The sequence below is a fragment of the Oncorhynchus nerka genome, linkage group LG27, assembly GCF_034236695.1.
Source record: "Oncorhynchus nerka isolate Pitt River linkage group LG27, Oner_Uvic_2.0, whole genome shotgun sequence".
Lineage (NCBI taxonomy): Eukaryota > Metazoa > Chordata > Actinopteri > Salmoniformes > Salmonidae > Oncorhynchus > Oncorhynchus nerka.
Genome location: NC_088422.1, coordinates 51491388 through 51515886, shown reverse-complemented (window position 1 = coordinate 51515886; position 24499 = coordinate 51491388). Strand labels below are relative to the sequence as shown.

The 24499-nt window shown below is 43.6% G+C and overlaps 1 protein-coding gene across 1 annotated transcript in view; it reads left to right on the top strand.

Moving 5' to 3' along the window:
• qsox2 (quiescin Q6 sulfhydryl oxidase 2) overlaps positions 1–24499 on the top strand; it is a 69123-nt gene that overhangs the window by 18154 nt on the left and 26470 nt on the right. Inside the window, exons 2-3 of the mRNA XM_029638547.2 lie at positions 20941–21041; positions 21130–21178. Of these exons, the coding sequence (XP_029494407.1) occupies positions 20941–21041; positions 21130–21178 (150 nt within the window). The remainder of the gene's footprint in view (positions 1–20940; positions 21042–21129; positions 21179–24499) is intronic.

Below are 24499 nucleotides of genomic sequence, written 5' to 3'. Positions count from 1 at the left end.
ATGGGCGCCTACCAGCTGTTACTCTCTCAATGGGGGTCATTCAGGGCTCATTGTTTCCTATTGACCCATGGGCTTGCATTTCTCCACATGAGCCCAGACACATTAAGGATCGTAGGAAGATGGAGAATAGGAATAGCCCATGGACACCACTGGCTCCACGCACAGCCTTTTCTTTCCATGCAGTTGCGGGGGGTTAACCAACAGTTGTTTTGTATTGCCTTCAGGCACAATTTAAATAATCAATCTGTTGCTTTCTCCACCAACAATCTATTTTGCCTGTCCTTTAACTTTTTTTCCATTAGTGCCGGCCTGTCGGCTAATCAGCCGGTTACAGACTCAGTTTCAGCTGGCTACTTTTTCCACTTCGTCTTAACTAGGCTACTTTTCAATTTGCTAGTCCGTCGAGCCCTCTCCCACTAGAATGAACATTGTGCATATTTTAGTGATCTATTGATAGTATATAGGTGCCTGTCACTCACAAAGCAATTGATGACAGGGATTTTCAGTCTGCTGTCAGTCCCACTTTCCGTTGTGTGCAGTGGTTGGTTGCTGTCAAATTTCGTTACACAGAGGAGGGAGAGAGCATGATGCTTATGAATTTGCACGTCCCATGTAATATAGCTGGGAACAATGAGTCAAAATCCACTTAGCCTAATTATTGTTTTCTGGAAGATTTATTTTCTTTCGCGTGTTTCACATAGCCAACCACATAGTCGTGGCGCATAGGCTATTTACTGTGTTTTGATTGACAACTGAACAGCAAGTGTTGACTAGTTTATAAAAGGTGTTGAACTGATGAAATAAAGTCGATCTTCTACATCCTTTTGCCATTCTAAAATAATGCAACGTGGTTATATGTCCATGGTATTGCATTGGTACCAATGGTTTCCTTTCCTAGGATGTCGGGGCTTGGCAGACAGTGACGCTAAAGTGTGTGTCAGTCAGTGGAGCCTACCATTTCAGATGAAACGTGTTAGCCATCCTGATCAGCTTACCGGATGTTTTTATTTGCTTAAATCACTGAACACAATAGGTTCTTATTAGAGACAGGCTTCTATCTCCCTGACCGCACATCACTGAGGTGAGAGCCTTTAATTTGCCTCACTAATTTGCATAGGCTACTGGTAGGCCTAGGCTTTTTGTCGATTTGCTGCAGATAAATTATGAAAACATTTTATGAAGATGGTGAATAGGTAGTCCAAATATCAGAATCGGGGCATTAAAACGCAATTCAACAATATAAAATGTTTTATTGATGTTAGTAGAGAATCAACTAACTGTATTGAAAATGTATTAATTTGCCCAAGTTTATCATAAGACATGAACAGAATATATTATTGATTCGTATTTCTTTAACTTTCTGAAGAGGCAACAACTATGCCCGTCTGTGTGGTGCGCGTCTAACACTTTGTATAGCCGTTAGTGATGCTAATGTAAACAGTTTCATCTAGTTTACAATAACGTCTTCATATCGCAATCATGTGGTTAATCAAAATTCTATCAATGACATAAAAAAGACACAAACCAAAAAAGTAACTTATGTTGCCATAGCCAACTACATTAAAAATAACCTACATAAAGCCAACAAATAAAAACATTGCAGCCTGCAGGTAGAAAATGTACCTGATTTGAAATATCCTATAAATCACATTGGCTACCCATGGCCTGTCTGCAACGAACTTGAAACATTGTATCAACTATTAACTTGGATCCAGCCCAAAGCTTGTGCTGGTGAACTTGCAACATTGTATGAGATCTGCACCAGTGAGATCGGGACAGACACAACTATAGGCTATTTGCGGAAGGGATAAGAAGAGGCAGTGCTTGACTTGGGCAGGAGCTCACCGGAGCTGAGTACCAGCACTTCAAATTTTCTTCTGCGCTCTAAACAAAAGACGAAGTTGACAACTCATAAATGGAATGAAATTAACCAAAACTTGTTTCTCACAAGTGTAGCATAGGTTGTGCACTTTGCAAACAGTGTGTCCATTCCAATGAGAACGGGAATGCTGGAATAATATTGAATGCAATAAAATAAACTTTGGTTACAGTAATTTATTTCACATTTATTTAACCAGGTAGGCTAGTTGAGAACAAGTTCTTATTTACAACTGCGACCTGGCCAAGATAAAGCAAAGCAGTGTGACACAAACAACAACACAGAGTTACACATGGAATAAACAAACATACTGTCTATAACACAATAGAAAAAGTATATATACAGTGTGTGCAAATGAGGCAAGATAAGGGAGGCAAGGCAATAATTTGGCCATAGTGGCGAAATAATTACAATTTAGCAATTCAACACTGGAGTGATGGATGTGCAGAAGATGAATGTGCAAGTAGAGATACTGGGGTGCAAAGGTGCAAAAATAAATAACAGTATGGGGATGAGGTAGTTGGATGGGCTATTTACAGGTGCAATAATCTGTGAGCTGCTCTGACAGCTGGTGCTTAAAGTTAGTGAGGGAAATATGAATCTCCAGCTTCAGTGATTTTTGCAATTCGTTCCAGTCATTGGCAGCAGAGAACAGGAAGTAAAGGTGGCCAAAGGGTGAATTGGCTTTGGGGGTGACCAGTGAAATATACCTGCTGAAGCTTGTGCTACGGGTGGGTGCTGCTATGGTGACAAGTGAGCTGAGATAAGGCGGGGCTTTACCTAGCAGAGACTTATAGATGACCTGGAGCCAGTGGGTTTGGCGACAGATATGTAGTGAGGGCCAGCCAAAGAGAGCATACAGGTCACAGTGGTGGCAGGTATATGGGGCTTTGGTGACAAAACGGATGGCACTGTGATAGACTACATCCAGTTTGCTGAGTAGAGTGTTGGTGGCTATTTTTTTAAATGACATCGCCGTAGTCTAGGATCAATAGGATAGTCAGTTTCATGAGGGTATGTTTGGCGGCAAGAGTGAAGGATGCTTTGTTGCAAAATAGGAAGCCAATTCTAGATTTAATTTTGGATTGGAGATGCTTAATGTGAGTCTGGAAGGAGAGTTTACAGTCTAATCAGACACCTAGGTATTTGTAGTTGTCCACACATTCTAAATCAGAACCATCCAGAGTAGTGATGCTGGACGGACGGTCAGGTGCGATCAGTTGAAGAACATGCATTTAGTTTTACTTGCATTTAAGAGCAGTTGTAGGCTACGGAAGGCAAGTTGTATGGCATTGAAGCCCGTCTGGAGGTTAGTTAACACAGTGTCCAAAGAAGGGCCAGAAGTATACAGAATGGTGTCTTCTGCGTAGACGTGGTAACAAGTAACAAACATTGTAGATTAGGAATTAAGGGTTAATTTATGTAATGGGGAATTGATATACACTAACAATCAAATGCAAACAAACACAATGACGTTATGAAACAATGAATTGGCGGGAGAGAGCGCATTCTGGGGAGAGAAGTGCATTGTGCATCTGGATGCTTGGTCATTCTGACATCTGTATTGGCCATACAGTATTTACGGTGATATGGCCTCAGCAGAAGTCAGAGCATTCATTTGCCTAGTTAAAGTGTTTACGTTTCTCGGAGCAGTGCAGAGCTGTTGTCAAGAAGTGAGATTGTGTTCATACGGGATGTACCGCCCCCGCCTACCGTCAACCAATCATGTCAATGCGGAGCTATACAGAACCCTGCGGTACAGAGCTCAATTTTGCCTCTGCATGTCTCTGGAGGCTCTGCAATTGCGTCCCTCTAACATTAATAATATGCATGTCAATCTCTCCTGGCTCAAAGCTTTCTGTTTGAACTACTACCTCAAAGTGGAGGAGAGATTTAACTTCATCAATACTTGTATTTCTGAGAGGCATTGACATGTTGAATACACCGAGCTGTCTGTTTGAACTATTGGCGCACAGCTCAGACACCCATGCATATCTCACAAGACATGCCACAAGAGGTCTCTTCAGTCCCCAAGTCCAGAACAGACTATGGGAGGAGGTGCACAGTACTACATAGATCCATGACTACATTGAACTATATTCCATATCAAGTAACCGATGCAAGCAGTAAAATTATAGCTAAAAAAACGATTCAAATACACCTTATGGAATAGCAGGGACTGTGAAGCAACACAAACAGGCACTTAAACACACATGATAACATACACACTGTACACATGGATTTTGTACTGTAGATATGTGGTAGTGGTGGAGAAGGGGCCTGAGAGCACACAGCGTGTTGTGAAATCAGTGAATGTATTGTAATGTTTTAAAATGGTATAAACTGCCTTAATTTTGCTGGACCCCAGGAAGAGTAGCTGCTGCCTTGGCATGAAAATGTTCAAATGTTACCTAACCTATCTATCATTGCTAACGTTAGCAGTACTAGCTAGCCACCTAGCTATGTTCAACATTTAACATTGTTAGCTAGACACAAACAGAACAATGCATAGAATGATCTGCATAAAAGGGCAACCAAGCAAGGTCTGTTGGCTAACTAACACCCTTTGGTCTTTTTTAACTAACGTTAGCTAGCTAGCAAGCTAACGTTAACAACAGTCACTGCCCAGAGACTGTTTCAACAAACAAAGCTAGTTAGTAGTGATGTTACGTTTGATAACGGATCTCCGAGTCATGCATTAAAGTCTTTAACCATCTTACTTCTAAGCCGTGGGCCTTCTTCTTCGTGTGTCATATTGCTACCTGTCACAGGTCGAAGTGCGAATTGCACATTTTGGTCACCCCCAAAAAACAGAATAGGGAATGGGGAACAACTTATTGAATTGCACCACCATCTAACCCACCACCCCATCCCACTACTTGGCCCTTAACGATCCTACACGCTGTCCTGGCGTCGTGAGGGAGTTTGTTCCACCATTGGGGGGCCAGAGCAGCGAACAGTTTTGACTGGGCTGCGCAGGAACTGTACTTCCTCAGTGGTAGGGAGGCGAGCAGGCCAGAGGTGGATGAACGCAGTGCCCTTGTTTGGGTGTAGGGCCTGATCAGAGCCTGGAGGTACTGAGGTGCCGTTCCCCTCACAGCTCCGTAGGCAAGCACCATGGTCTTGTAGCGGATGCGAGCTTCAACTGGAAGCCAGTGGAGAGAGCGGAGGAGCGGGGTGACGTGAGAGAACTTGGGAAGGTTGAACACCAGACGGGCTGCGGCGTTCTGGATGAGTTGTAGGGGTTTAATGGCACAGGCAGGGAGCCCAGCCAACAGCGAGTTGCAGTAATCCAGACGGGAGATGACAAGTGCCTGGATTAGGACCTGCGCTGCTTCCTGTGTGAGGCAGGGTCGTACTCTGCGGATGTTGTAGAGCATGAACCTACAAGAACGGGCCACCGCCTTGATGTTAGTTGAGAACGACAGGGTGTTGTCCAGGATCACGCCAAGGTTCTTAGCGCTCTGGGAGGAGGACACAATGGAGTTGTCAACCGTGATGGCGAGATCATGGAATGGGCAGTCCTTCCCCGGGAGGAAGCGCAGCTCCGTCTTGCCGAGGTTCAGCTTGAGGTGGTGATCCGTCATCCACACTGATATGTCTGCCAGACATGCAGAGATGCGATTCGCCACCTGGTCATCAGAAGGGGGAAAGGAGAAGATTAATTGTGTGTCGTCTGCATAGCAATGATAGGAGAGACCATGTGAGGTTATGACAGAGCCAAGTGACTTGGTGTATAGCGAGAATAGGAGAGGGCCTAGAACAGAGCCCTGGGGACGCCAGTGGTGAGAGCGCGTGGTGAGGAGACAGATTCTCGCCACGCCACCTGGTAGGAGCGACCTGTCAGGTAGGACGCAATCCAAGCGTGGGCCGCGCCGGAGATGCCCAACTCGGAGAGGGTGGAGAGGAGGATCTGATGGTTCACAGTATCGAAGGCAGCCGATAGGTCTAGAAGGATGAGAGCAGAGGAGAGAGAGTTAGCTTTAGCAGTGCGGAGGGCCTCCGTGATACAGAGAAGAGCAGTCTCAGTTGAATGACTAGTCTTGAAACCTGACTGATTTGGATCAAGAAGGTCATTCTGAGAGAGATAGCGGGAGAGCTGGCCAAGGACGGCACGTTCAAGAGTTTTGGAGAGAAAAGAAAGAAGGGATACTGGTCTGTAGTTGTTGACATCGGAGGGATCGAGTGTAGGTTTTTTCAGAAGGGGTGCAACTCTCGCTCTCTTTAAGACAGAAGGGACGTAGCCAGCGGTCAGGGATGAGTTGATGAGTGAGGTGAGGTAAGGGAGAAGGTCTCCGGAAATGGTCTGGAGAAGAGAGGAGGGAATAGGGTCAAGCGGGCAGGTTGTTGGGCGGCCGGCCGTCACAAGACGCGAGATTTCATCTGGAGAGAGAGGGGAGAAAGAGGTCAGAGCACAGGGTAGGGCAGTGTGAGCAGAACCAGCGGTGTCGTTTGACTTAGCAAACGAGGATCGGATGTCGTCGACCTTCTTTTCAAAATGGTTGACGAAGTCATCTGCAGAGAGGAGGAGGGGGAAGGGGGAGGAGGATTCAGGAGGGAGGAGAAGGTGGCAAAGAGCTTCCTAGGGTTAGAGGCAGATGCTTGGAATTTAGAGTGGTAGAAAGTGGCTTTAGCAGCAGAGACAGAAGAGGAAAATGTAGAGAGGAGGGAGTGAAAGGATGCCAGGTCCGCAGGGAGGCGAGTTTTCCTCCATTTCCGCTCGGCTGCCCGGAGCCCTGTTCTGTGAGCTCGCAATGAGTCGTCGAGCCACGGAGCAGGAGGGGAGGACCGAGCCGGCCTGGAGGATAGGGGACATAGAGAATCAAGGGATGCAGAAAGGGAGGAGAGGAGGGTTGAGGAGGCAGAATCAGGAGATAGGTTGGAGAAGGTTTGAGCAGAGGGAAGAGATGATAGGATGGAAGAGGAGAGCGTAGCGGGGGAGAGAGAGCGAAGATTGGGACGGCGCGATACCATCCGAGTAGGGGCAGTGTGGGAAGTGTTGGATGAGAGCAAGAGGGAAAAGGATACAAGGTAGTGGTCGGAGACTTGGAGGGGAGTTGCAGTGAGGTTAGTGGAAGAACAGCATCTAGTAAAGATGAGGTCGAGCGTATTGCCTGCCTTGTGAGTAGAGGGGAAGGTGAGAGGGTGAGGTCAAAAGAGGAGAGGAGTGGAAAGAAGGAGGCAGAGAGGAATGAGTCAAAGGTAGACGTGGGGAGGTTAAAGTCGCCCAGAACTGTGAGAGGTGAGCCGTCCTCAGGAAAGGAGCTTATCAAGGCATCAAGCTCATTGATGAACTCTCCGAGGGAACCTGGAGGGCGATAAATGATAAGGATGTTAAGCTTGAAAGGGCTGGTAACTGTGACAGCATGGAATTCAAAGGAGGCGATAGACAGATGGGTAAGGGGAGAAAGAGAGAATGACCACTTGGGAGAGATGAGGATCCCGGTGCCACCACCCCGCTGACCAGAAGCTCTCGGGGTGTGCGAGAACACGTGGGCGGACGAAGAGAGAGCAGTAGGAGTAGCAGTGTTATCTGTGGTGATCCATGTTTCCGTCAGTGCCAAGAAGTCGAGGGACTGGAGGGAGGCATAGGCTGAGATGAACTCTGCCTTGTTGGCCGCAGATCGGCAGTTCCAGAGGCTACCGGAGACCTGGAACTCCACGTGGGTCGTGCGCGCTGGGACCACCAGATTAGAGTGGCCGCGGCCACGCGGTGTGGAGCGTTTGTATGGTCTGTGCAGAGAGGAGAGAACAGGGATAGACAGACACATAGTTGACAGGCTACAGAAGAGGCTACGCTAATGCAAAGGAGATTGGAATGACAAGTGGACTACACGTCTCGAATGTTCAGAAAGTTAAGCTTACGTAGCAGGAATCTTATTGACTAAAATAATTCAAATGATACAGTACTGCTGAAGTAGGCTAGCTGGCAGTGGCTGCGTTGTTGTTGTTCTATCTCTCTATAGTGCTGTTTCTTGTATTATGGTCTCTTGTTTCTTTAGAGGTTTCACTTTGTTGTCCTTTTTCTTTTCCTTTTTCTTCTGTCCTTATTTTGTCTTCCTTTCTTCTGTTAACTAGATATTTTTTGTTGTTATTATTTGAATTAATGAATATCCACCTGTGGAACGGTCATTAATGTAATGTAACTTGGTAATGTAAACATGTTTATTCATGTAAGACGGATGCATTCTGCCATCTGGGAATCTGTTCAATGTTCCTATTCATGAAATCCAGTACCAGTCAACAGTTTGGCCATACCTACTCATTCAAGGATTTTTCTTTATTTTTACTATTTTCTACATTGTAGAATAGTAGTGAAGACATCACAACTAGGAAATAACACATGGAATTATTTAGTAACCAAAAAAAGTGTTAACTTCTTACGGGCAGGTGGGACGGTAGCGTCCCATCTCGACAACTTCCGGTGAAATTGCAGAGCGCGAAATTCAAATTATATAAATATTTAACATTCATGAAAATACAAGTGTCATAAATCAAAATAAAGCGTAACTTCTTGTTAATCCAGCCACTGTGTCCGATTTCAAAAAGGCTTTATGGCGAAAGCATGCGATTATCTGAGGACAGTACCCCGCATACAAAAGCATAAACATTTTTCAACCAGGCAGGTACGCCATGAAAGTCTGAAATAGCGATAAAATAAATGCCTTACCTTTGAAGATCTTCTTCTGTTGGCACTCCAAAAGGTTCCAGCTACATCACAAATGGTCCTTTTGTTCGATTAAGTCCTTTATATCCCCAAAAACTCAGTTTAGCTTGCGCGCTTCATTCAATAATCCACCGGTTTCACCTCCTTCAAAACACATACAAAATGAATCCCAAACGTTACCAATAAACTTCTCCAAACAAGTCAAACAACGTTTATAATCAAACTTCAGGTACCCTAATACGTAAATAAACAATAAAATGTAAGACTGAGAATCGTTATTGTCTTTACCGGAGATAAACAACAAAGAACGAGCTCTCATCCACATGAAAACACTACAGCCAAAATGGGAGCCACAAATTTTCCCCAAAACAAGCCTGAAGCTCTTTCTAAAGACTTGACATCTAGTGGAAGCCCTAGGAACTGCAATCTGGGAGGTTTTCGCCTCATAATAAACATGACAGCCATTGGAAACAGTGGTAAGCTGATATTATTATTTTTTTGGATGGTTTGTCTTCAGGGTTTCGCCTGCCATATCAGTTCTGTTATACTCACAGATACATTTTAAAGGTTTTAGAAACTTTAGAATGTTTTTTTATCCAAATCTACCAATTATATGCATATCCTAGCTTCCATGCCTGAGTAACAGGCAGTTTACTTTGGGTGTCAAAATACTGCCCCCCTAGCTCAGAGATGTTAAACAAATCAAAATATATTTTATATTTGAGATTCTTCAAAGTAGCACCCTTTGCCTTGAGAGCTTTGCATACTCTTAGCATTCTCTCAACCAGCTTCATGGGGTAGTCGTCTGGAATGCATTTTAATTAACAGGTGTGCCTTCTTAGTTATTTGTGGAATTTCTTTCCTTAATGCGTCCATGATTACTTTAAGACATGGTCATGAAAATCCATGAAAATGTCAAGTTTCTTCAAGTGCAGTCGCAAAAACCATCAAGCGCTATGACGAAACCGACTCATGAGGACCGCCACAGGAAAGGAAGACCCAGAGTTAACTCTGCTGCAGAGGATAAGTTCATTCCAGTTAAATGCATCTCTGATTGCAGCCCAAATAAATATTTCAGAGTTCAAGTAACAGACACATCTCAACATCAACTGTTCAGACCAGGTCTTCATGGTTGAATTTATGTATAAGGACACCAATAAGAGGAAGAGACTTGCTTGTGCCAGGAAACACAAGCAATGGATATTAGACTGGTGGAAATCTGTCTGAGTCCAAATTGAGATTTTTGGTTCCATCTTCTGTCTTTGTGAGACGCAGAGTAGGTGAAAGGATGGTATCTGCATGTGTGGTTCCCACCGTGAAGCATGGAGGAGGATGTGTTATGGTGTGGGCATGCTTTGCTGGTGACACTGATTTTATTTAGAATTCAAGGCACACTTAACCAGCATGGCTACCACAGCATTCTGCAGCGATACGCAATCCCATCTTTTTTTGCGCTTAGTCCCACCGATCATTTGTTTTTCAGGACAATGACAGTGACCCAAAACGCACCTCTAGGCTGTGTAAGGGCTATTTGACCAAGGAGAGTAATGGAGTGCTACATCAGATGACCTGACCTCCACAATCACCCGACCTCAACCCAATTGAGATGGTTTGGGATGAGTTGGACCGCAGAATGAAGGAAAAGCTGTTGGAAAAGCATTCCTCATGAAGTTAGTTGAGACAGCTTTGCACGCTCGTGGAAATCAAGGCAAAGGGTGGCTACTTTGAAGTATCTCAAATATAAAATATATTTTGATTTGTTTAACACTTTGGTTATTGCATGATTTCATAGTTTTGTCCTCACTATTATTATTTTACAATACAGTAAATATAAATAAACACCCTGGAATGAGTAGGTGTCCAAGTGTTTGACTGGTACTGTATTTACAAACAAATATATATATATATATATGGGGAATTGGAAATTATGCTGACAATTACATTGATGGAGCTACATTCTATCTGCAATATTAAAGCTGATCTACTGCCTAAACATAAAAAAATATATTTAAAAAATCACGAACACCAACTCTAACAACTCCAACAAAAATAAAAATATGTATTAAAGTAGTGGCAGACCTTGGCTGTGACCCCACTCTGCAATTTGGGATATGCAAAAAAAAAATTTCAAATCACGCATATTAATATACACGTGTACATGTGTGAAATAGGACAGAATAAGTATCCACCAATTTATTTATTTTAAATGTAACCTGTTAATAGCTCCATATAGAGATAAAGAATGCCAACCTATGGGCACTGCATGACCCCAATGCATTAAAAACTACACCGTGTCCGGCCAACTGGCCTGGTCGTGCCAGTTAAGAAAAAATGTTACCGTTGGATCCTGTCAGCCTACAAATAGGACCCATATTTTTTTTACCTGATGAGGCCATGAGATCAGGAAAAACTCCAGGCCAGAAAAGACACGTACGAATTTAGCCACACCACTTTTGAATCTGTGGTGACGCCTTTCCTTTAAATATTATAACTAACAAATGTCTAGAGCATAGCTTAACTGTCTTACCCCATCATAACCCAAAATATAAGGTTGCATTACTCCATTGTTTACAACAGGAACATAAACCATGCATTAGGGCTGACCCCATTTAGTCGACTGGTCGGTTGTTTGGTCGACCGAGATTCTTTTTAGTCGAGCAGTGGCAAATAGATTTTTTTCCCTCATGGCAAATAGATTTTTTTCCCTCATGGCACACGCCCCGGTCTCGGTGGAATAATCCATTGAGAGCGCGCGGATGCCACGGTCTAAGAAAAGTAGGGGTCAGCAGTACAAGGCACGGCTCTCTCCAGATTGTGCGCTCTCCCGCTAATATTCATTGTTTCATAACTTCATAGTGTGTGCATGGTTTGCTGTGTCTATCAATTCCCCATTTATTAGTTTAGTTTGAAATGCCCCTGTCAATGTTGAGTAAGGACACACCTGATTTACAAATATAGAAGTAGGACTAATCTACCTGGCCTGCGCACAAATGTAGGCTTATAAAATGTGCCCATTTGGGGATGTCTGATTTTAGTATTTCTGATTATCATAACTCACCACCGCTAAGGAGATGTGGAGCTTCTCAGTCATTTTTTTATTCACCTCAAACACCAAGTAAAATTAAGTCTGTGTTTTAGAATCAAAAATATTTGAAAAGTCGATAACCACTCGGCAAGAAAGGAAGGGAGAAATGTAATGTTCTTATCCAGCGGAAACGTCATAAAATACCATATTACTTCTTATCCCTTGCACAAATAGCCTACAGCTGTGTCTGTCCAAAGCTTACTGGTGTGGATAACTCTTGAGGGCCCAGAATATTTTATACAATGTTGCAAGTTTGCTAGTGAGTTTCGGGTTGACCCAGTTGACAGTTGATACAATGTTTCAAGTTTGACTATGCATGGCCTGTCTGCAACAATGTGTTTTATTTTTATCAGGATATTTTCTACATGCAGGCTGCAATGTTATTTGTTGGCTTTATGTAGGCAATTTTTACATAGTTGGCAATGGCAATAAAAATGACTTTCGATGTATATAATTTTCTTTGAGATAAAATCATTGTCTGTGTTTAGCGATACAAAGACTATTATAAATAAATTAAATAAATCTGTTCCATGAAAATTTGCGCGTGACAAATCACAACTGGCACGCAGATCGGTAGAAACGGTAAGATAAATTGGCGCTCCAAATGGAAAAGGTTGCCGACAGCTGGTGTAGCCTATTACCATTAACTTCGGGAGAATAATGGCAGATTCTGCGAAGGCCAGCAGCAGGAGGAGGAGGAGGGTCGGGAACAGTTAAAAAAATAAAAAATAAAGAATAAAAAAATATTCTGGTTAGGCTGTCACTCCTGCTTGAGTCAGTTGTGTGTCTTATTTAATACAACCGTGTGCTTAAAACATCAGACAAGTTCAGTACATACAGTACATATTCACATCCCTTCACTTTTTTCACATTTTGTTACGTTACAGCCTTATTCTAAAATTGGTTCAGTAGGTTTTTTTCCTCATCAATCTACACCCAATACCCTATAATGACAAAGCAAAATCAGGTTTTTAAAAAAGAAAAATGCGAATGTATCACATGTGCCCTTTACTCAGCACTTTGTTGCTTACAGCATCAAGTCTTCTTGGTTATGACGCTACAAGCTTGGCCCACCTGTATTTGGGGAGTTTCTCCCCCATTCTTCTCCGCAGATCCTCTCAAGCTCTGTCAGGTTGGATGGGGAACGTCGCTGTACAGCTATTTTCAGGTCTCTCCAGAGATGTTCGATCGGGTTCAAGTCCGGCCTCTGGCTGGACTTGTCCTGAAGCCACTCCTGTGTTGTCTTGGCTGTGTGCTTAGGGTCATTGTCTTGTTGTAAGGTGACCCTTCGCCCCAGTCTGGGGTTCTCGGCGTTCTGGAGAAGGTTTTCATCAAGGATCTCTCTGTACTTTGCTCCGTTCATCTTTCCCTCGATCCTGACTAGTCCCTGCTGCTGAATAACATCCCCCACCTGCTGCTACTTCATCTGGTTTCCTCCAGATGTGACACTTGGCATTCAGGCCAAAGAGTTCAATCTTCGTTTCATCAAACCAGAGAATCTTGTTTCTCCTGATCTGGGAGTCTTTTGGCAAACTCCAAGCAGGCTGTCATGTGCCTTTTTAACTGAGCAGTGACATCCGTCTGGCCACTCTACCATAAAGGCCTCATTGGTGGATTGCTGCAGAGATGTTTGTCCTACTGGAAGTTTATCCCATCTCCACAGAGGAATTCTGGAGCTCTGTCAGAGTGACCATTGGGTTCTTGGTCACCTCCCTAACCAAGGCCCTTCTCCCCCTGATTGCTCACTTTGGCCGGGCGGCCTGTTCTAGGAAGTCTTGGTGGTGCCAAACTCATTCCATTAAAGAATGATAAAGGTGACTGTGGGGACCTTCAATGCTGCAGACATTTTTTGGTACCCTTCCCCAGATCGGTGCCTCAACACAATCCTGTCTCAGAGCTCTGCAGACAGTTCCTTCAACCTCATGGCTTGGCTTTTGCTCTGACATGCACTGCCATTTGTGGGACCTTATATAGACAGCTGTGTGCGTTTCCAAATCATGTCCAATGAATTGAATTTACCACAGGTGGACTCCAAGTTGTAGAACAGGGGTGGGCAAACTGAAATTCAACGGAGGGCCGCATTTTTCATAATCAATTTGCTGGGGCCTCCCGGGTTGCACAATGGTCTAAGGTACTGCATTGCAGTGCTTGAGGCGTCACTACAGACCCGGGTTCAATCCCAGCCTGTGTCACAGCTGGCTGTAACTGGGAGACGCATGAGGTGGCGCACAATTAGCCCAGCAACGTCCGGGTTAGGAAATGTTTTGGCAGGCTGAGATTTCCTTGTCCCATCGTGATCCAGCGACTTCTGTGGTGGGCCGGGCGCATGCACGCTGACATGGTTGCCAGGTGTGCTGTGTTTCCTCCGACACATTGGTGCAGCTGGCTTCCGCATTAAGCAAGCATTGTGTCAAGAAGCAGTGCGGCTTGGCTGGGTCATGTTTTCCGGGGACGTTCGTCTCTCCCAAGTCCAAACGGGAGTTGCAGCGATGGGACAAGACTGTAACTATCAATTTGGATTCCACGAAATTGGGGAGAAAAAAGGGGTTACATTTTTATGTCTCGCGGGCCAGATTGGAGTGCCCGGCGGGCTTGATACGGCCCACGGGCTGTACTTTGCCCCCCTTGTTGTAGAATCATCTCAAGGATGGTCAATGGAAACAGGATGCACCTGAGCTCAATTTTGAGTCTCATAGCAAAGGGTCTGAATACTTATGTAAATAATGTTTTTGTAAATACATGTGCAAAAAAAATCTACAAACCTGTTTTCACTTTGTCATTATGGGGTATTGTTTGTAGATTGGAGTTGCTCATTGGTTTTTGGAAATAGTGGGGTGCCTGGCTGGCTACTTGACTTTTTCTATACAGCCCCGAAATCCTTATTTATTGGTGGTAAGACTGACCTGTGAACGTTGGTGTTTTCCGTATCAGAATGTACAGTCGTGGCCAAAAGTTTTGAGAATTACATTTTCACAAAGTCTGCTGCCTCAGTTTGTATGATGGTAATTTGCATATACTCCAGAATGTTTTGAAGAGTGATCAGATGAATTGCAATTAATTGCAAAGTCCCTCTTTGTCATGCAAATGAACTAAATCCCCAAAAACATTTCCACTGAATTTCAGCCCTGCCACAAAAGGACCAGCTGACATCATGTCAGTGATTCTCTCGTTAACACAGGTGTCAGTGTTGATGAGGACAAGGCTGGAGATCACTCTGTCATGCTGATCAAATAAAAGACTAGAAGCTTCAAAAGGAGGGTGGTGCATGGAATCATTGTTCTTCCTCTGTCAAACATGGTTACCTGCAAGGGAACACGTGCCGTCATCATTAATTTGCACAAAAAGGGCTTCACAGGCAAGGATTTTGCTGCCAGTAAGATTTCACCTAAATCAACCATTTATTTGATCATCAAGAACTTCAAGCAGAGCGTTTTCCATGGTTGTGAAGAAGGCTTCAGGGCGCCCAAGAAAGTCCAGCAAGTGCCAGGACCATCTCCAAAAGTTTATTCAGCTGCGGGATCGGGGCACCACCAGTACAGAGCTTGCTCAGGAATGGCAGCAGGCAGGTGTGAGTGCATCTGCAGGCAGGTGTGAGTGCATCTGCAGGCAGGTGTGAGTGCATCTGCACGCACAGTGAAGTGGAGACTTTTGGAGGATGGCCTGGTGTCAAGAAGGGCAGCGAAGCCACTTCTCTCTAGGAAAAACATCAGGGACAGACTGATATTCTGCAAACGGTACAGGGATTGGACTGCTGAGGACTGGAGTAAAATAATTTTCTCTGAATCCCCTTTCCGATTGTTTGGGGCATCCGGAGAAAAGCTTGTCTGACGAAGACAAGGTGGGCGCTACCATCAGTCCTGTGTCATGCCTGAGACCATTCATGTTTGGGGTTGCTTCTCAGCCAAGGGAGTGGGCTCACTCACAATTTTGCCTTAGAACACAGCCATGAATAAAGAATGGTACCAACACATCCTCCGAGAGAAACTTCTCCCAACCATCCAGGAACAGTTTGGTGACGAACAATGCCTTTTCCAGCATGATGGAGCACCTTGCCATAAGGCAAAAGTGATAACTAAGTGACTCAGGGAACAAAACATTGATATTTTGGGTCCATGGCCAGGAAACTCCCCAGACCTTAATCCCATTGAGAACTTGTGGTCAATCCTCAAGCGCCGGGTGTACAAACAACCCACAAATTCTGACAAACTCCAAGCATGGATCAAATCAAATCAAATCAAATTGTATTTGTCACATACACATGGTTAGCAGATGTTAATGCGAGTGTAGCGAAATGCTTGTGCTTCTAGTTCCGACAATGCAGTGATAACCAACAAGTAATCTAACTAACAATTCCAAAACTACTGTCTTATACACAGTGTAAGGGGATAAGGAATATGTACATAAGGATATATGAATGAGTGATGGTACAGAGCAGCATACAGTAGATGGTATCGAGTACAGTATATACATATGAGATGAGTATGTAGACAAAGTAAACAAAGTGGCATAGTTAAAGTGGCTAGTGACATAAGGATGCAGTCGATGATCTAGAGTACAGTATATACGTATGCATATGAGATGAATAATGTAGGGTAAGTAACATTATATAAGGTAGCATTGTTTAAAGTGGCTAGTGATATATTTACATAATTTCCCATCAATTCCCATTATTAAAGTGGCTGGAGTTGGGTCAGTGTCAATGACAGTGTGTTGGCAGCAGCCACTCAATGTTAGTGGTGGCTGTTTAACAGTCTGATGGCCTTGAGATAGAAGCTGTTTTTCAGTCTCTCGGTCCCAGCTTTGATGCACCTGTACTGACCTCGCCTTCTGGATGATAGCAGGGTGAACAGGCAGTGGTTCGGGTGGTTGATGTCCTTGATGATCTTTATGGCCTTCCTGTAACATCGGGTGGTGTAGGTGTCCTGGAGGGCAGGTAGTTTGCCCGGTGATGCGTTGTGCAGACCTCACTACCCTCTGGAGAGCCTTACGGTTGAGGGCGGAGCAGTTGCCGTACCAGGCGGTGATACAGCCCGCCAGGATGCTCTCGATTGTGCATCTGTAGAAGTTTGTGAGTGCTTTTGGTGACAAGCCGAATTTCTTCAGCCTCCTGAGGTTGAAGAGGCGCTGCTGCGCCTTCTTCACGACGCTGTCAGTGTGAGTGGACCAATTCAGTTTGTCTGTGATGTGTATGCCGAGGAACTTAAAACTTGCTACCCTCTCCACTACTGATCCATCGATGTGGATAGGGGGTGTTCCCTCTGCTGTTTCCTGAAGTCCACAATCATCTCCTTAGTTTTGTTGACGTTGAGTGTGAGGTTATTTTCCTGACACCACACTCCGAGGGCCCTCACCTCCTCCCTGTAGGCCGTCTCGTCGTTGTTGGTAATCAAGCCTACCACTGTTGTGTCGTCCGCAAACTTGATGATTGAGTTGGAGGCGTGCGTGGCCACGCAGTCGTGGGTGAACAGGAGGTACAGGAGAGGGCTCAGAACGCACCCTTGTGGGGCCCCCGTGTTGAGGATCAGCGGGGAGGAGATGTTGTTGCCTACCCTCACCACCTGGGGGCGGCCCGTCAGGAAGTCCAGTACCCAGTTGCACAGGGCGGGGTCGAGACCCAGGGTCTCGAGCTTGATGACGAGCTTGGAGGGTACTATGGTGTTGAATGCCGAGCTGTAGTCGATGAACAGCATTCTCACATAGGTATTCCTCTTGTCCAGGTGGGTTAGGGCAGTGTGCAGTGTGGTTGAGATTGCATCGTCTGTGGACCTATTTGGGCGGTAAGCAAATTGGAGTGGGTCTAGGGTGTCAGGTAGGGTGGAGGTGATATGGTCCTTGACTAGTCTCTCAAAGCACTTCATGATGACGGAAGTGAGTGCTACGGGCGGTAGTCGTTTAGCTCAGTTACCTTAGCTTTCTTGGGAACAGGAACAATGGTGGCCCTCTTGAAGCATGTGGGAACAGCAGACTGGTATAGGGATTGATTGAATATGTCCGTAAACACACCGGCCAGCTGGTCTGCGCATGCTCTGAGGGCGCGGCTGGGGATGCCGTCTGGGCCTGCAGCCTTGCGAGGGTTAACACGTTTAAATGTCTTACTCACCTCGGCTGCAGTGAAGGAGAGACCGCATGTTTTCGTTGCAGGCCGTGTCAGTGGCACTGTATTGTCCTCAAAGCGGGCAAAAAAGTTATTTAGTCTGCCTGGGAGCAAGACATCCTGGTCCGTGACTGGGCTGGGTTTCTTCTTGTAGTCCGTGATTGACTGTAGACCCTGCCACATGCCTCTTGTGTCTGAGCCATTGAATTGAGATTCCACTTTGTCTCTGTACTGACGCTTAGCTTGTTTAATAGCCTTGCGGAGGGAATAGCTGCATTGCAGAGGTCTTGAAAAAGGGTCAACACTGCAAATATTGACACTGCATCAACTTCATGTAATTGTCAATAAAAGCCTTTGACACTTATGAAATTTTTGTTATTATACTTCAGTATTCCATAGTAATATCTGACAAAAATATCTAAAGACACTGAAGCAGCAGACTCTTTGGAAATTAATATTTGTATCATTCTCAAAACTTTTGGCCACGACTGTACTTTTTGCCTTTTTAGTTTCACTAAATTCATTAACTGCTTAATTAGGATTTGTACCACTGCCTTATAAGGCATCCACATGCTTTCCAAATAACAGTTCAGATGAGTTTGTGCATATATTTGGATATTTTGTGACATTTTGTTAATTCTTTACATTGGTGAGTTTTTCCGGCTGTTCGGGCAAAATTTTTTTCTAGAGGCAAACCGAATTTCGGAGCCGAAGTCTATGCCCCTTCGTCAGTGATTGGTCAACTCTAGGGATTCTTCAATAAAGTCTTTGTTGTAATCCAATGCGAGACGACTCATTTTCATGCACATTTTTTCATTAACAAATACTGCACCAAACAGATTTTACATTCTAGATGTAAAATTGCACGACTCTGCAAAAATGTAAAAAATAATGACATTTCTTGAGTTACTTTAGATTAATTCTGACTATTTTTGAGAGTGTATACTGGTCATGGCATCTCAAAATGGACAAACGGTATTGCCGCTTTCTTCTCGTTTTTCAAGCGAAGGTCTTTTAACTTCTTGCGTCGAGCCATCCCGGATCCGGTATCGTGACTACAGCCTCAAGCTCATTACCATAACGCAACGTTAACTATTCATGAAAATCGTAAATTAAATTAAATTAATCTATTTGCTCTCAAGTTTAGCCTTTTGTTAACCTCTTGCCTCTACTTGGGACGCTTGCGTCCCAACTAGAGCTCTGGAAATGCAAATGTGCTACGCTAAATGCTAATAGTATTAGTTAAAACTCAAAAGTTCATTAAAATACACATGCAGGGTATCAAATTAAAGCTACACTCGTTGTGAATCCAGGCAACAAGTCAGATTTTTAAAATGCTTTTCGGCGACAGCATGAGAAGCTATTATCTGATAGCATGCACCAATACACTACAACAGAAAAGCACAGCAGGGGACGTAAACAAAATAATTAGCATTTCGGCGTTACACAAACCGCACAATAAAATAGAAAACAGTCATTACCTTTCACCATCTTCTTTGTTGGCACTCCTAGATGTCCCATAAACACTATTGGGTCTTTATTTCGATTAAATCGGGCAATATAAAGCCAAGATATCGTTATATGTAGACTGTGTGATAAACGAAAAAAAACAGCGATTTCACAACGTAAAGTCATCTTTTAAAATTCAAAAAGTAGACGATAAACTTTCACAAAACACTTCGAAATACGTTTGTAATGCTACTTTAGGTATTAGTAAACATTAATAAGCGATAAAAATCATCCGTAGGCGATGTAAATATCATTAGCTGTCGTCTTGGAAAAAATTTCAGGAGAGAGCTCTTCCGGAATGATCTGGGCGGAGACCGGAGGTAAGTCGTGCCCCTCTTTCGGTACAACCAAGAATCAATGATGATTCAATTCACAAGACTCTAGACAACATGGGGATGCTGTGGGAGTTGAATGCTCGGTCTTATCTAATTCGGCTCACTGTTAACAATTGCTTGAAGTGGCGCAAGGATATTTATTTCCATTTTCTGTGATCAGGTTTTCCTGCGCTTTCCGATGTAACGCACGTTATGTAATAGCCACAGTCGTGATTTAACCAGTTTTAAAAACGTCCGAGGGTTTCCTATCCACACATTCTAACCATATGAACGTACTATATTCCTGGCATGAGTAGCAGGGCGCTGAAATGTTGCGCGATTTTTAACAAAATGTTCAAAAAAGTAGAGGGTCGACTGAAGAGGTTAACAACACTGTCATCTCAGATTTTCAAAATATGCTTCTCAACCATTGCAAAACAAGCATTTGTGTAACAGTATTGATGGCTAACGTACCATTTAGCGTTTACATTCAGCATGCAACATTTTCCACAAAAACCATAAAAGCATTCAAATAAAATAATTTACCTTTGAAGAACTTCAGATGTTTTCAATGAGGGAGACTCTGTTAGATAGCAAATGTTCCGTTTTTACAAAAAAATATTATTTGTGTTGACTAATCGCTCCGTTTTGTTCATCGCGTTTGGGTAAGGAAAAATAAATAATAATAAGTAATTAAAACGCGAACTTTTTTCCAAATTAACTCCATAATATCGACAGAAACATGGCAAACCGATGTTTAGAATCAATCCTCCTAGTGTTTTTCACATATCTATCGACGATAAAATCCATCGTGGCATTTTACTTTCTGTTCTGAAGAAATGGAACGCGCATGGACCTACAGATTACGCACACAGGACACCGGGCGGGACACCAGGTAAATGTAGTCTCTTATGGTCAATCTTCCAATGATATGCCTACAAACACGTCACAATGCTGCAGACACCTCGGGGAATAGACAGAAAGCGCGGGCTCATTCCTGGCGCATTCACAGCCATATAAGGAGACATTGGAACACAGCGCCTTCAGAATCTGGGGCATTTCCTGTATGAAACTTCATCTTGGTTTCGCCTGTTGCATTAGTTCTGGGGCACTCACAGATAATATCTTTGCAGTTTTGGAGACGTCAGAGTTGTCTTTCCAAGGCTGTCAATTCCATGCATAGTCGAGCATCTTTTCGTGACAAAATATTGCGCTTAAAACGGGCACGTCTTTTTATCCAATAATGACACAGCACCCCCATAGGTTCAAGAGGTTAAGGGAGGTTAAGTGCACACGTTACGCTAAGCCACAGCCGAACTGAAGCATGCTGATGACTTTACTTTGCCTTTGTCCCTGTAACAACAACTGACATCCATTTTCTCTCTCTCACAGATTGGGAGCATGCCATACGGATTGGAGTCCTGGACTGTGCTCAAGAGAATAACTTTGACATCTGCAAGGAGTTTGGCATTCACTTCTACCCCACCTTCAGAGTATGTGCCAGCCAAGATTTGAATCATGTAGGCTCCTAGTATGCCACTATTGTTTTACAGTTCTGCCGCTTGTTCTTTTCTCCCTCAGTACTTTAAAGCACGTGGCCCCACATTTGATGTTGGAAAAACATACAGAGGTAAGATTTTGGTACTTGTAGGTGCATTTCGGGATTGTTTTTGGAACAAAATAAGTAGTTTTGATTTGGATGAACTTAAATGTTCACGATATTGTTTGTCTGACAAGGTTATGCAGTTTGTAAATGTTGTGCCATACTGCCAAATGTAGACAGACCCGTACCACCGCTGCATTCTAGAATAATATATCCATCTCAAGACAGTTGTTTTCAAATTCGACATTCTCCTGAAGTTGTTTCCATAAAGACCTACTGTTAGGGCTGGGATTTATGCCCTAGGAGTTACCCTCTGCAGGTACCAGGCTGCTCAGGCTTACCCTCCGGGACTTACAATAAAGCTGGGACCAGTCGGAATACAATGGGACTACTGAATAAGTTCAGGCTTTCTAGGTCCGTATGCTACAAATCTTCCCAAGATTTATGAATGAGTGGTAACAGGTGTAGGATCTGTGCCAATCCTGTTTTTGGTACCCGCTCTTGTTTCACTGATTCGGAATCTCTAGTTCGACTGTAAATTGCGGTGAACCCTGCTTGCAGCGCCAACTGTTAGGCTCTAAATAAACAGAGTAAAAAAAACGTACGAACGCTTAGTAAAGCTCAAACGAAGTTTATTCACCCACTGGGTCATACAGCTGCACAAGACAGAACATATTCACATAAGTTCTGGTATGTAACCCTTTCTCCTATGCTGAGTCTCCTCCTACACATCTGAAAAGCCAATACATCTCTGTTGCTTGACAGAACCTTAGTGATATCTGTTCTTCCTCACGTCATCTGACCTGACCTCTGCCCAAATTCCTTACTCCTCCCTATAAGATCCCTGATGTCTAACAATAACATATTCTGACAGAATGTAAATGTTTTACATTACCCTCTCTCCCTCAGTGTCATGAATGAGAATATTTCATATTTTAAAGTTAATAAGTCAGAACCCAGCAGCGCAAACCAGATGGGATGGCGTATCGCTGCAGAATGCTGTGGTAGTAATGCTGGTTAAGTGTACCTTGAATTCTAAATAAATCACAGTGTCACCAGCAAAGCACCATCACACCTCCTCCATGCTTCACAGTGGGAACCACACATGCAGAGATCATCCATTCACCTACTCTGCATCTCATAAAGACATGGTGGTTGGAACCAAAAATCTCAAATTTGGACTCATTAGACCAAATTACAGATTTCCACCGGTCTCTAATGTCCATTGCTCGTGTTTCTTGGCCCAAGCAAGTCTCTTATTCTTATTGGTCCTTTAGTAGTGGTTTCTTTGCAGCAATTCGACCATGAAGGCCTGATTCACGTAGAACAATTGATGTTGATATGTGTCTGTTACTTGAACTCTGAAGCATTTATGTGGCCTGCAATTTCAGAGGCTGGTAACTTTAATGAACTTATCCTCTACAGCAGAGTTAACTCTGGGTCTTCCTTTTCCTGTGGCGGTCCTCATGTGAGCCAGTTTTGTCATAGCGCTTGATGGTTTTTGCGACTGCACTTGAAGAAACTTTCAAAGTTCTTGAAATTTTCCGGATTGACTGACCTTCATGTCTTAAAGTAATGATGGATTGTAATTTCTCTTTGCTTATTTGAGCTGTTTCTGCTTTAATATAGACTTGGTCTTTTACCAAATAGGGCTATCTTCTATATACCACCCCTACCTTGTCACACCACAACTGATTGACTCAAAAGCATTAAGAAGGAAAGAAATTCCACAAATTAGCTTTTAAGAAGGCACACCTGTTAATTGAGTTGCATTCCAGGTGACTACCTCATGAATCCTGGCTGAGAGAATGCCAAGAGTGTGCAAAGCTGTCATCAAGGCAAAGGGTGGCTACTGTGAAGAATCTCAAATATAATTCTGGGGGGAATTGTTAAACCCTTGTACTACTTGATTCCTTATGTTTTATTTCAAGTGGTTGATGTCTTCACTGTCACTCTACATTGTAGAAAATAGTAAAAATAAAGAAAAACCCTTGAATGCGTAGGTGTGTCCAAACCTTTGACTGGTACTGTACATAAAGAAACATATGCACACTTTTGTGACTCTCATAAAGGCAGTGTGTCTTTCGCACAGTACTTCTCATTTCCCACTCTGGGATAATGTGATGGGCTTTCACTGTTAAAAGTAGCTCTCTGTAGCCCTGGAGGGTCCATCCATCTGTAGTAAGTTGCCAATTAATTGACAACTTCAGCTTTAGCTTGCTTATATAAACAGGGTGCTACTTGTTTGCTGAAATGGGTGCAAGAGGGCGATGTTTGTAACGTGGCTCGGGCACTTTTCTTCTCCACAGAGAATCGGCGCATATACGCGGCTATAAACATACTTATCGGTCTTCTAAATTATTTGGCCCGGTCAAAGTCTGCTGCAAAGGGCTGCTTGAATGCAGAGGGGAGACAAAGTTTTTTGGTAGGAATACTGGGGTGATCTTGGTATAAATGTGTCAACATGTTTTAGATGTTGGCAGCTGCATAGGCTATTCTCTCTCTGTGTGTCACTGTTGTAATCCAATGGGAAGCCAAAATGTTCCCAAACTGGAGATTTCGACAATGGAGAATCCTCCTGGTTTATTGACCTCGCCACTCGCCATCATACAGAAATAGTTCCTTGCTGCGCCTCAGAAAATGTGCCAATTAAGGTATACATTTTTATTACAACTTGTGCGAAGGCTCTAGTTTTAACGGAATAGCCTGAAATGTTTTTTAAAGCTGATATTTATTCAAGAAGCCAAGAGGCCTCGGTTCTATTTTATATAATTTAAAAAATGTATTAATTCAGGTTTAGTGTGGACCGAACCGGGGTCCCCAAGTACGTGTACCATTTTAATAATAATAATAATTATTATTATTATTATTTTTATTTTTGGGTGAAATGAATAGCTGACTGAGGACAGGAAGGCCAGGCATTCGTGCGGTTGATTCCGTTTCGGCCGTAACATGGTCTCTTAACATGAAACTTTTGTACTCCTTGCTGAAACAAGCAAAATAGTGTTTCTGTCGCCTTTCTGTCGCCTACATGGAAGTAGAATCAATAGAATAGGCTTGGAACCTCTAACCCTGGCAATTTGACTGGAAAACTCAGGTTCTGACTAGAGGGACTACAGCTACAACCGGAAGTGACGTAGCAGAATTTACAGGAGAATTTACACAGCAAGTTATGAGACTTGGGTTAAGAAAAGGGTTAGGGTTAGCTAAAATGCTCTCCTAACCTGCTACGATAAGTAACTTTCGGTCGTAGCTGTACTCTCTCTAGTCACAACCCTAAACTCATGGGTACACTTTGTATGGCTGCCCGGGAATTTTGATGCAATCATTTTCAAGGTAATATAGCAT